General features: G+C 37.7%; 1 protein-coding gene across 1 annotated transcript in view; it reads left to right on the top strand.

Annotated features, from left to right (window-relative positions):
• MEGF9 (multiple EGF like domains 9) overlaps window positions 1–12,986 on the top strand; it is a 120,077-nt gene extending 107,091 nt beyond the window's left edge. The window contains exons 4-6 of the mRNA XM_072631765.1: window positions 6,795–6,938; window positions 9,425–9,694; window positions 11,735–12,986. Of these exons, the coding sequence (XP_072487866.1) occupies window positions 6,795–6,938; window positions 9,425–9,694; window positions 11,735–12,186 (866 nt within the window). The 3' untranslated portion in view covers window positions 12,187–12,986. The remainder of the gene's footprint in view (window positions 1–6,794; window positions 6,939–9,424; window positions 9,695–11,734) is intronic.
• The last annotated feature ends 473 nt before the right edge of the window (window positions 12,987–13,459 follow it).

Below are 13,459 nucleotides of genomic sequence, written 5' to 3'. Positions count from 1 at the left end.
TTGGAAGTAATTTCATGACTGTTTTATAATCATAGGATCTAAATTGTCTGGGCCTGATGACTTAAACTCATTGAGACACCTAGGAGCCTTTTTTTTCTTTTTAAGCACAATTGTCTCCTCTCCTCCCTATCCCACTCCCACCTTATTTTGAGTTTCAACTTCTTAATAATAACTTTTGTTCTATCCCTAGTCTGAAGATAATTCTTTTTGGTAAAAAACAAACAAACAAACAAAGAAAAAAGCAAACTAAGAGTTGAGTAGTTCTGGCTTTGGCTTTAGTTATCATTATCCTATCCACTCAGAGGAGCCAGTAGCCTTTTTTCAGTGGATTCAAAGGGTTTGAAACTGGTTCATCTTGGCTTAATTGGTTTTTCTTTGTTACAAGTTAAGTGTTCAATCTGGAGGAGAAAAGAAGAGGTATTCATTTCCAGAAATTAAATGTGCTGTAAAAAATCAAGAGCTTCAAAAAATTTTTTTAACCACTAGCTGTTTTTGGTATAATGTAAAAAGTCTTCTTAGTGATTTGCAACAATTCAACACTGACTTCAACTCATTCTGAACTATAGTGCTTTTGCCCTAAAGCTTCTTAGAGGAACATGTCATACTTTTGTTTTAACTTGGCCTTGCTTCCATCTTTTATACGTCTTTAACATCAAAGTTAATTTATTAGTTCCCTGACTAAAAGACTAAGACTTGAGTCTTTTTAGAGAGTTCCTCCTTTAATCCTCATCAGATTCATTTGTATTTATTTCGTATGAAAACTTCCCATATCTCTTGGATCAACTTCCCCTATCAAATTTTAGGCATAGGATGCTATTACTAAATTTTTTGAAATAGACCCTCAAAATCTAGGACAAGTTGTTACACTATGCCCAGCTTTCCCTTGTTTCTCTATCACAAATTCTTGAGTGAACTGGTCATGAGGTTACCATGAACTGGATATTTTGAAACTTCTATTTGTTATTTAATAGGAAATATAGCCTACTATGACATTAACAACACCAACATTCTTCTAAAGGAATGTTCACATACTTAAGATAAACTTATCAAGTTTTTATATGCAAATGATTGTCTATTTGCATATAAAAGAATTCACACAATAATTACTAAATAATAATATATGACTCACATAGAAATAAAGTAGGTGTTTTCCAGGAACTTCTGCTTGGCAATACTTTGTTAGCAATTTGAGTTACACCTAATAATTAGAATCATAGATTTGTTTTAAATGGACATTATAAATCATCCAGTCTGTCCCCTTCATATTTCAGAGTAGTAAATTGAGATCAAAAGAGTTGTCTTTGAATCCATTGTACTTTCCACAACCCCATGCTGCTCCTCTCCTGCTTGGAGCATGAATCTTAGTAGCATGTACAGCAAGTCATTTTCTCTTGAACATATCCAGTAGAAGTAGACTGTCTCTCAAGACATTTTTCAAATTTTTGGACACTGGCAAAATTTACCTCCTTGCAATTCCAGCAATTGGTCTTTTGTTTTACCCTGTGGATCAAGCAAAACAGATCATTCCTTTTGCCTGTAATCCTTTGTATATTTTAAAAAAGAAAAGAAAACATGCCTATGTATAAGTCTTCAGTTTTGATTCTCCCTTAATTGAGTCTTATTTGTTGCAGCTTATAGACCCCTCACTATCCTGGTCACCATTTTTAGGGCATGCATTCTGATTTGCTGATCTGCTTCCTAAGACAGCTGTATTGGACACAGTATTCCAGAAGATGTCAGAAGCTTACTTAAAATTGTGAAGACAACATTTCTCTATAAATTAAATTTGTCAATAGTTCATACCAACCTTCCATTCAATGCGTAAGATTACTGATCTTACTACTGAGGATTAATTATTCTGTTTGGGCTTCCTAAAAGCAACAATACCTTTCTTCAAGGAACCAGATTCTCTCCAGACTTGTATCATTCCATGATAGTAGATTCAGTTTCCAGGAAGCACATTAATTCTTTCATATCACAAGTGGACAGTTTTGGAATCTATATCCATTGGCTCATTTATGACCTCACTAAACACCCAGACTTATGAGTAAGGAGCGCTGGGTTAGTGGGGAGAACGGAACTAATGGAAGTTTCCTCTGGTTTGTTATTAAACGTGATCTGTTGCCATATTAGGTGGTTCCTAAAATTGTGATATTCACATTGTTTCAGGGAAAAGAAATTGAATCAGATTAGCCTTGCTGTGCCATTTCCCCTCAGAGATAATAAGCTATTGCAAATGAAAAAAAAAGACAAACTGTGGATGAAATGGTACTTAGATGAGTGGTGTCAGCAGTTCTGCTAATGACTTGTGTGTTTTAGAATAAATGACTTTACCTCTTTGAGTTGTTTCCTCATCTGTAAAGAATCAGGGGTGAGGAACCTGTGGCCTCAGGGGTAGCAAAGAGTATGCCTTAGAACCAGAGAAATTTGATTCTGATATACTCTCAGACTTGGTGTTGGCATTCAAAAAGGGAAAAACTAAAGGCACCCATAAGATCTCAGCCTGTGTCTCCAAACAATAAAGGCCTGAAATGATTGTGGGAAGTAAAACTTTTGACTCCTTAGTGATAGACCCCCAAGTCACACATTCTCATTGAGTTCTATGCTCCATGATGTGAATACTGTAAGCAGCCAGAGCCTTTGTTTTCAGTTAGAGCCTGTATATACTGAAGCAGGGAAGAAATACAAGTCTCAGAAAACCCTGGTTATAGTGAAGGTAGATGTCAGCACCAGTGAGGGGACCAATAACCACTACAAGGTAGAAGCTTTTCCTACCTTCTATTTTGCTCCTCACATGGGCAGAAATAATCCTATTAAATTTGAAAAACGAGAAGAGAGATTTGGAGCACTTGATAGCATTTGTAGAAGATCACAGCGCAAAGATGAGCAGAACCGAAGAAGAGTTTTAAAGGTTGGGAGGAGGAAGGGAAGGGCTGTGTGTGCACTGTAGTTTTCCAGCAGAAGGTTGCGGAACGGGGAACCGAATGATCCTCATGGGTTTGGGTGTTAAAGCAGTTGTAATTTTTTCTTTTTGTGTTTCACATTGTGGTACAGATGTAGAACTGACATGAATGACTTATAGTATGGTTCAAATATTTAAAGAGTATAATCTGTTTTTGTAAATAAATTTTTTCTATTGTAAAGCATTATTATTACTAACTATTCTAACTTTAATAGCCTCTAATTTGGTATGCTAAAGAATAGTATCTGTTCATTTTTTTTTTGCAGATAGAATATGAGACTTATTCATAGTGTGCAGTTTAAAAAAGAATACTACCACAAAGAGAAGCAGCTTGGTAAAGTAGATAGAAGTTCTGCCTCTGGTATATACTGGCTATGTAGGGTGTGTTCAGGTAGGACAAGTACCTTTGGTGTGATGCCTGCCAAGCCCTTTTCTGGGCTCTTTCTACCTTTGGTGTCCACCTGTTCCACCTCACTCTCACCTGTGGCTCCAAGAAGCTGCAGCATGTGCAGCAGCCACACCCCGGTAAACTGTTTCAGCAGATGGGCCAAACTAGGTTGAGAGTAATTCTCAAACCCATTGGTGAGTTAGAGGGGGTGTCTACCCCAAATATGTGAAGACTTCCTCTGGTGGAATGGGCGGATGAGAACAATTTGTTCCAATGGCCATGAAGGCAGATGAAGCAGGCAGTATGGAGCTCTTAGAGCTTGGTTAGATGCCAAGATCATCCACTGCATCGTGAGCCATCACCAACTGTCTTGACTGTGTCCTGCCACTGGACTATGATGATTCTGGAGGAGAGAGTGAGGTTGATGACTTCGTGCAACTCTGCCTCACTTAAATCTAATTTACACACAAATCAAAAGACATCACCCATTTATTATGGTGATGTCATTTTTGGTCCTCTGAAGATGAAAGACAACAACCAACCCACCAACCCCTGAGCAAATCACTGAACCTCTCAGTGCCTCTGGCAACTCTGTAAGAGTATAAGCTGCAAAACAGTTGCCATTATGTACTGATGGAAGGAGTTTCCCACACCCATAAAACTGTAGGCCTGGGCCAAAGAGCAAATAGAAAACTCAAAACCACTACAGACTTACAGAATCTTTAATAGATATCAAGACTTGACATTCTCACTTCACTGTGTTTCATATATGTGTCCATGATATATATTTTTAATGAAGTTCTGATTGCAAGGTATTAGAGATAATGCAAACAGAATAACAGTATGATGCTGTTTGTTCTGGAAACTCTTCATAATATTTTGAAGTAAATGATTTTATTGAATAAAATGTATTGTGACATTTTCAAAGACTCTGGGGCCCTCATGCAAATTATTAGCAAGTCAGCACTTAAACAAGGCAACTTTCATAACTTTAAGCTTGATTGAATTCCATATGCCATTCAGGCCAAACATTATGGCACAATATATATTTTAAAATCAAATATGGTCTCCTGCCAATTGACTCCTAAAGGACTAGATCATTAATGAATACTTGAGTTGTTTAAATACTTCTCCCCTTCCCACCAAGGAAATTTTACTACCAGCACAATCTAGTATAGATAGAAAAAGCTCTAGACTTGGAATCAGAAGGTTCAAGTTCAAGCTCTGAGATTTCTTATCTGGGTGACTCATTATCTCTTTTCTTATCTATAAAATAAAGAAAATACATATGGCAGTACTAGAATTATTGTGAATATTACAAAAGTAGTTTTCTAAATCTTAAAGAACTGTAGAAATGAGAAGAATTATTTCCTTAAGGCCTTCCATGATTGTGAGTCCTGATATAGAAGATACTGCGTTGGATTAGGAATTAGGAGACCTGGATTTTAACTTTATCACTAGCTAATTGTATGTGTGTTCGTCCTTCATTGCCAAAGAAGACCATTCCATCAGAGAAATAATGACATGACTTGCACTTTGTTTTGAGTGAGGGAGGTGCAGGTCACCAGCCTCACTTCTCCTCCAGAGCCATCTGAATCCAGTGACCACATATTCATCAGGATGACTGGAAATGACCCAGGATGAGGCAGTTGGGGTTAAGTGACTTTCCCAAGGTCACACAGCTAGTGAGTGTCAAGTGTCTGAGGTGAGATTTGAACTCAGGTCCTCCTGACTCCTGCACTGGTGCTCTATCCACTGCACCACCTAGCTAATTGTGTAAATTTGAGTGGATCCCATCCCCTTCCTGTTCTCAATTTCCTGTCCATCAAAATGAAGATGAGGATAGGATTAGACTATATAATCTTCTAAGGTCAATTTCAGGCTTAATATTCTTTTAAGGGCTGCCAACTTGCCTTTTTCTAGACAGGGCTGGAAAAGGTATGCCAAAATGATTGGGATATTGTAGAAACCTCTCTCAATAGCCCAATATTTGAACATTAGCCTTTGGGCTTTGCCACATCAGGACTTACAGCCTAGCAGCTTATTATAACGGATGCATTTTCTTAAAACCATATCCCTGTGTATTTTTTTTTAGTGGGAAAGGAGAATTCGAAGATGGGGATAGTACAATCAGTCTTCAGAAGAAAAACCCCTCCCCCAAAAAGGGCTTCCTCAGAATTTGTTACCTATGACTCTGATCACTTCTCTCACCTGACTCATTCTGCTCCACTCCCCATCCCCTTACTCATTCTCCATATACCCGACCATCATGAAAATAAATAACCTGTTCAGTGTAATATACCCTGCTTATTCAGAGAACAGAAAAAACTGAAAAGTAGGATTAAGTGCTATTTAGAACAAAAATCTAAAGCCAATCAGCAGACATTTTCTAACTGTTGTTTAGAGGCTGTACAGCAAAATAAGTAGACATCCTTCTTACAGTTAGGAAATCCTAGATTCAAGTTCTGCCCCTGACACATATTGACTTTGTATCCTACATAAGTAATTTAACCTCTAAGTACCCTATGCCAACTACAACTCTAAATTTCAGATGAGCTGCCAGGCTGCATTTGTGGGGAGAGTTTCCACATCAGAAGTTGAACCTGCATCAGGGATATCTGAGGTCTGGATCCCTCTACATCTAAATAGATCCCTAGAAGCAAACTCCCATTGGACTGAATGTAATCTGTACTTCTACCCCTAATCCAGCTCAAATACAACCTAAGAGTGATTTATAATTGATGTTATTTTTCAGTGTATTTCTATATATGGCTTTCCTTTTAAAAAGATTTCATTATACTGGTATATTGATACCCGTAAACTACAGCATTTAGGGAGAATCAGATTGTTAAGGCTAGCACTGGAACTCAGTCAAGTTCAATTAATCTTTATTAGTATGTAAGTATAAATTCTTTAAAATAGGTACCAGAAAAATTTCACATTTCTATCTCTTGCCTCTGCACTACTGCCCTGGCTGGCAAGCATGCCTATATGTTCTTCCTTCTCACTGCCTGAATCCTCCTAAAGCCCTTTCCTGGTCCCTTCTGTTTTGTCAGTGTTTTCCCATGCCTGGAATTACTTTGTATTTATTTATCATCAGTTATCCCATGATCATTGTCATCTGTGTACAGGCTCTCTCATCTTATCTCTGCCATAGTAGAAGGTAAGGTATTTAAGGACAGGGATTGTTTAGCTTTGTCACAGTGGATAGAATCCTGGTCTAGAATCAAGACCTGAATTCAAATCTGGCCTTAGACACTAATTACATAACCCAAGTGCTATATAAAAGTACTTATTCTCTTCCCATCCACATGACCTAGAATAGCACTGGCATGTAGTAGGCACTTAACAAATGCTTATCAAATTGAATTACTAAGTTTTACCTTGAGTAAAACAAACAAGAGGTCCCTATACCTCTAAACATTTTAAAATAATTTCTTTCAGGTATCTGTTTGAACTGCCAAGGATACAGCAAAGGAAACCACTGTGAAGAATGCAAAGATGGTTTCTACAAGAGTCCCACTGCCTCCCATAAATGTCTTCGGTGCCCTTGCTCAGCAGTGACATCTACTGGCAGCTGTTTCATACGTAAGGCTTTCCCATAAACCTACATCCTAGACAGGTTTAACATTTGTAGGAGTCAGCTAGCATTTATAGTAGAAACCATTTGCTGAAGTACTATACTATACTGGTACTGCTTGGAGAAAAGATAAATTAGTTTAATTAGACAGAGTCCTTGATCTTAAGGAATTTGCCCCCACAATAATTTACAAGGTCATTGTGAATATCGAGTGAGATAGTGTATATGTAGTATTTTCAAAGTTCTGAACAGTGTAAGGTGGTCTCATAAGAAAGTAAATAGCCTCCATGGTTCTGCTGCCTTCTACTTTTGCAGCAACACTGATAGAGGCATGGTCTCCAGGAATAAGGAGATGGTAATACCATTGCACTCCTGGTCACATCACACCGGGAGTAAGGAGGATGAACTGGTTAACCTAGGAAGCACCTTCCAGCTCCAGCCTTCTGTTCTGTAAGGTCACAGATTCACAGTGAGTTAGAAGAGGTCATCTAATGCAGTCCTCTTAATGTGCACATAAGAAAACTGAAGGTCAGATATTGTGATGTATCCAGCTTACAAAACTAGTTTGACTATTAGATGGTGAATTAAACTCCTTTATTGGTCCAGATGAAAACTGACCTAGTACAGGGGAAAGACTGCCGAGTTTGGACCCAGAGCTTTTGTATTGTGTCTGACTCTTCCTCTTCTGCCTGTATAACCAATTGCTTTACCATTATAATTTCTTCAACTGCCAAATAAGGAGAGTAGAATAGATAGCCCCTAAGGTATAGTGTTCTGTTTCTAACTCTAAAATACTGTGAACACATTCAGAAATTGGAATTAATACAGATACAGAATAGAAAAGCACAATTTCATGTAATCATCGGCTTGCCATAACAGGATGATTTTATCCAGACAGGTATTTATTTAGGTGATATTCTCACACTGCTATGGGTGATATCATTAATCCTACAAAATGGCTAATGGTTCCTGTGTCAGAGCTCTGCCTTGGAAACATTTCTCTAGCCTGAATGAAATTTTAGTCTGATAACTTGCTATATCCTTTCTAATTTCTTTATTATGCCAAAGTAAACTGTGGAAGTCTATCCCAGTTATTTAACACGAATCCACATACACATTGACAGTTACTTTGAAGTTTTGATGTCTTTATTATATTACCTAGTAGGAAGAGGCAGTTTGCCAAATATTATTCAATATAAGCTGTCTCTGCAGATGGTTTGTGGAGCCAATCACTGCTCTGTTAACTGTTGTTAAAACCTACTTCATCACATCCATGAGAACTGAAAATTAATTAGGTACCTCTGATATGTTGCTATTATTCAGACTTTCTTTTCTGAGTATATTTCATTCCTTTCCCACTGAAATAGATAACTCAGATTTCTCCCTCAGTACTCCCTGAAAGCCAAACAGCTAGTAGAATAATTAAACCTAAAATGTTTGAGTTGGAAGGAACCTTGAAGCATGGAAAGTTTGAAATAGAAGGGGCTTCAGAACCTAGAAGGTAGTAAAGTGTGAGTCTTTGTGTTATTGTATGGCACGTAGTAAGTGCTTAATAAATGTTTTTGCCTAATGGATAGATCCTATAGAAAGCACCTAGTCCAGTTCCCTCATTTGTCAACAATATTATGTGGCAGCTGAAAAAAGCTAATGCAGTCTTAGACAATAGTAATAGAGGCATGGCTTCCATGAATAAGGAGATGACAATCCCGCTTTACTCCTGGTCATATCACACTTGAAGTATTTTGTTCAATACTGGGTACCATAGTTTAAGAAGAATATTGATATGCTGGAAAGTGAGCAGAGTTGTCCATCCCAAATAGTGAAGGGCCTTGAGTCTGTGTCATAAGATCAGTTGAAGGAACTGGATACATTTGCCCTAAAAAAAAAAAGTGTAAGGGGGTGGATAGGGGCAGGATTAAAGTTATCTTCAAAAATGTGAGAGAATCATGAGGAAGAGAGATTAGATTTATTTCATTTGATCCCAGAGGGAAGAACCAAAAACAATAGGTAGAAGTTGCAAAGAGGTAAAATTTAGGTCAATATCAAGAACTTCCTAACAATTAGAGAATTCCATAAGTGGAGTGAGTTGCCCTTTGGAAGGGAATCTGTTACCCTCCTTAGCACCTCACAGAGACTTGATGACTACTTGTCAGATATATGATAGTGGGACCTCCTTTGGGGTATGAGATGGATAGCTAAGCTGCTGAGGTCCCTTTCATCCTCCAAATTCTGTGATTCTGTGAAATTGGACCAAAAAAGGGGGCTGAATTGCTTGTGGTCACATAACTAATTATTGGAAGAATTGTTCTAGAATTCAGGTGTATTCTAATTAATACTGATCTCATTATTTTGTACTGTATATCTCTTGGTATTGGGCTGTAGGAAGTAGGTAAAGTTGGTAAAAAACAAAACAAAACGTTTTTCAGGATTAGCAATATTTTTATTATTTTTTAGGCCTACATTTTAAAACATGTTGATATTGTGTCTCTTTTAGGTTCCGGGGAGTTGGTACCTGAATGTGATCAGTGCAGAGAGGGTTACACAGGTCCAAACTGCAATGTCTGTGAAAATGGCTATTACAACTCTGACAGTATCTGTTTGAAATGTGAGTGCGGTGGTCATGTGGACTCTATTAAAACTCCGAAGATCTGCAAGCCAGAGAGTGGTGAATGCATTGATTGTCTCCACAATACTACTGGCTTTCACTGTGAGAACTGCTTGGAAGGCTATGTCAGACACCTCAAAGGAAACTGCGTCAAGAAAGGTAAACCCTCAGCTAAGAGCATAAATTCTAAACCTCCTAGCAACACCTTCAGGAAGCCTTGTTCACTGCAAAATCAACCATAGTTCCTCTCTATTCCCAACAGCACTCTTCCACCACTGTCCCTTCCCACTTCCTCTCCTCAATTCAAGGAATGCTTATGCAAGTTTTATATCTATAGATTTGACGTTTGAATATCCTATATACATATGGCCATCATTTGGAGAGTAGCGTCTCTGGCAAATTCAGCTGCTATGCTTCCCTAAAATGAGTGCATCTTTGACTGCTGTTTCCAAATTGGGAAAATTTTATTTCCATTTACTAAATGCCTATCTGAGCACTGGCAGCAGCAGAGTGAACTGTTTATATTTCTATGTTCATGGATTCCAAAAGTGGATTTTGTCAGATAATTGCTCAGGGAAATTTCCCTTCTATTTGCTTGTACCCCTCCTCAACTTCCACTGTAAACTCAGGAAATTTGAGTCCTGCTTTGGGACCCAGGCTGTCATTGTGTAGTTTTCACACTTTCATTTGGCCTGTATTATTTCCATATTAATAATTAAGATATCCTCTCCTTCTTATCTTTTATTCTCTGTAGTTTCACAGTGCATCTAGCAGTCATCTAAGTTTATTCCCAGTAGGACTAGAGTTTGATAGTTAGAACACTTCACTGATAGCCTAGAGTTCTTTCTAGTACCTGTCTTTGAGGTCTTCTTGTTGTCATTATCACCATTAGTGTTTATTATAGTAATTAAAATAATGGCTTTCTGTGTTTATATAACAATTTAGCAAATACTTGCTCATGACAGCCATATGCAGATGATGAAATGGAGAATCAAAGAATGAAAGTTATCTAGTGCAAGTAATTGTTATCCCCACTTTATGGAAAAGATTTTAAGTCAATTTGGGTGACTTGTCCTAGGCAACATGTAAGTGGGATCACCGTAACCCAGACCCTGATTTTCATTGCTTCAAGTCCAGTTTTCTCTCAACTAAGCCAGACTATTTTTCTAGCTGTAGAGATGGGAGAACATGATACATTCTCCTATTCAAAATAAATCATCATGTAACAAAAGCTTTTTTGCACGTATAAAATAAAAACAGTCCCAACTGATTTAGATAAAATGATGGATGGCAAATAATGTCTTAAGAAAGTCAGGATGCTCAAGATATTATTAGATGAATAGCCCACACTTATATATAATTTGATTATAAAATACTGTCACTTCTAATATCTCATTTGATTTTTATAACAAGTATGAGGTAAGTAGTACAAATATTATTGTCTCCATTTTATAGAGGAGGATATTGAGGCCCAGAGAACTGAGATGACATTCATTACTAGGTTATATACTTAATAAGTGGCAGATCTGAGACTTAAATCCAATTCTGCTATGCTGTGCTGCCTTTGTGAAAAGCCTCAAGGTATGTTAGCATTACCTGAGTTCAAATACTTGCCATGGAATTCTCTATAGAAACATCCTTATTACCCACCTTAACATAGACTTTAGGTCTCAGTAATGACATATTCACTGACTTAGAAGAATTTATACTAATCTACCAAAGGGAATCTTGAAAGATACTTACTCTGGAATTCTCCTGAAGATTTCAAGGTAGATATATCTACCTTAAAATAGATGCCAGCCATGCATATAACACTCATCATCCTAGGTTTTGAGGCCCTAGTTCTTCCTTATCATGATACACTTATTTTTTAAAATAATTCTTTCCTTTTTTATTGTTAGTGCATTGATAAGAACACTTTTGTACAGTGTTGTGAAAGAGCAGTAGACTGGGAGTCATAATACCTGGGTTGAAATTCTAGCAGTGTAATATTGGTCAAGTTATTTAACCTCTCTGACTCTCACTTTCCTCATTTACTAAACAAAAAAGTTGAACTAGATGCCCTCCAAGGTCTCTTCCACATCTGCTAACCTATACCTTGACATTCTTTGTTCAAAGATCTCTTGTGGAGATCTTTTATAGTCTTCTCCAAAGCTGGATAATTCTGTTTTATTACTCATTTTCTGTCTTTATTTTCAGAAATTGTTGTTACTACAACTGAAGGGTCTACCACTTTGATTTCTAATGCTACTTTGTCTACATCACCACCCACTACGGTTGCAAATAGTACATTTACCCCCACCACTCTGCAGCCTATCTTTTCAATAGGATCTTCTGAAAATAGCACCTCAGCATTAGCTGATGTATCATGGACTCAGTTCAACATCATCATTTTGACAGTCATCATCATTGTGGTGGTCCTGCTTATGGGATTTGTGGGGGCTGTGTACACATACAGGGAGTATCAAAACCGAAAACTCAACGCCCCCTTTTGGACCATTGAACTGAAAGAAGACAACATCAGCTTCAGCAGTTACCATGACAGCATCCCCAATGCTGACGTGTCTGGTTTATTGGAAGATGATGGCAATGAGGTGGCTCCCAATGGACAGCTAACACTCACAACTCCCATGCATAACTACAAAGCTTAAGATCTGAACAGAGTAAACCAAACTTCTCTAGTGTTGCTAAGGTTACAGTGCTTATTGAAGGGAGCAGCAGCCGCAGCAGCAGCAGTGCCCAGGGGCAGAGCTTGGCCTTGCTTGCTGAAAAAGCAATGGTGTGTAATGCATCCCAAAATTTCAGGTAAAAATTTGTAATGCCTTCAGCCTGTCATCCTTCATTTCCCCAAGAAGATCCATAGAATTCATTGTTAAGGACTTGAAGCAAAATATATTTTTGTACCCAGCCATGCAGGAGTGTGTAGCAAGACCAAACTCTATAGTGAATCTCGTATCCAACTTCCTGAGAAGCTCCTGGGGAAGCCATTGTCCACCAAGCAGTCTGCCACAGGATGATTGATGCTTGTTTGGGAGGAAAAGGACTGTTGGAAGTCTTCAAATACATTCCTAATACACATTTCTTTTCAAGGTGGGGCAGGGATGGATCTCCATTTTACTTTTCTGAGAGATTTCAATGAGAAAAAACTGATGAGCCACAAGCATTGCAATAAGCAGTTCTCTATTGTTTCTGGAATCGGGGACAAATGAATCCTAAAGAGGTTCTTGGAAAGTTTCTCCTTATTGATTATCACCTAGTGATATAATAAGGTGCAGGATGAGACTCTTGGGCTGGAAGAGAGAATGAAGCAGTATCCATGAGGAAGCTGATGGTCCCCCTCAGGGTCTCAGTTTGTTATCAACGCCCCAGCCTTCCTAGAAACAATGTGTATATAGATAATGTAGCATATCTTATCAACATTGCATTTGTAACTATTTGTAAAAAAAAAAAATCATGTCATATTTTATCATCTAGAATTTATTTGTACAGCAGAAGTTAGTGGCATTGTAAAAAAGAAAATACAAGAATTGGTTAAAATACTGTAAAATAGATGGCAATATTGCTGGAGCTGGGACTCTGGTGAATATCAATCATTTTAAGTTCCTCTATGGACGTCATGGGCAATTTTTATGAGGTTGAGTATTTCTTTTCTATTATCTTCTCACTCTTCAGTCCCTCCTTCCTGCAATTCAGCCTTAGAATTACCCACCTTTTGACTTTAAAAGGATGTGAATAGTTAAATATAGTCAAGAAATAAGGTTCAGTAGATTTTGAAGTCAAGGGCCACCTTGGATTGCAAAATCTTGTCACTTCTTACTTAATGAGACACTATCTTTCTTTGTAAGCATCTAACTTTACATCATGTAGATGAATGTAAAATGGTAGTTGATACATAAATTTCATTTTACTAGTAGTCTCCTGGAT

Source organism: Notamacropus eugenii, chromosome 1 (assembly GCF_028372415.1).
Source record: "Notamacropus eugenii isolate mMacEug1 chromosome 1, mMacEug1.pri_v2, whole genome shotgun sequence".
NCBI lineage: Eukaryota > Metazoa > Chordata > Mammalia > Diprotodontia > Macropodidae > Notamacropus > Notamacropus eugenii.
The sequence above is the reverse complement of the archived record's forward strand: the minus strand, read 5'-3'. Positions and strand labels throughout refer to the sequence as shown.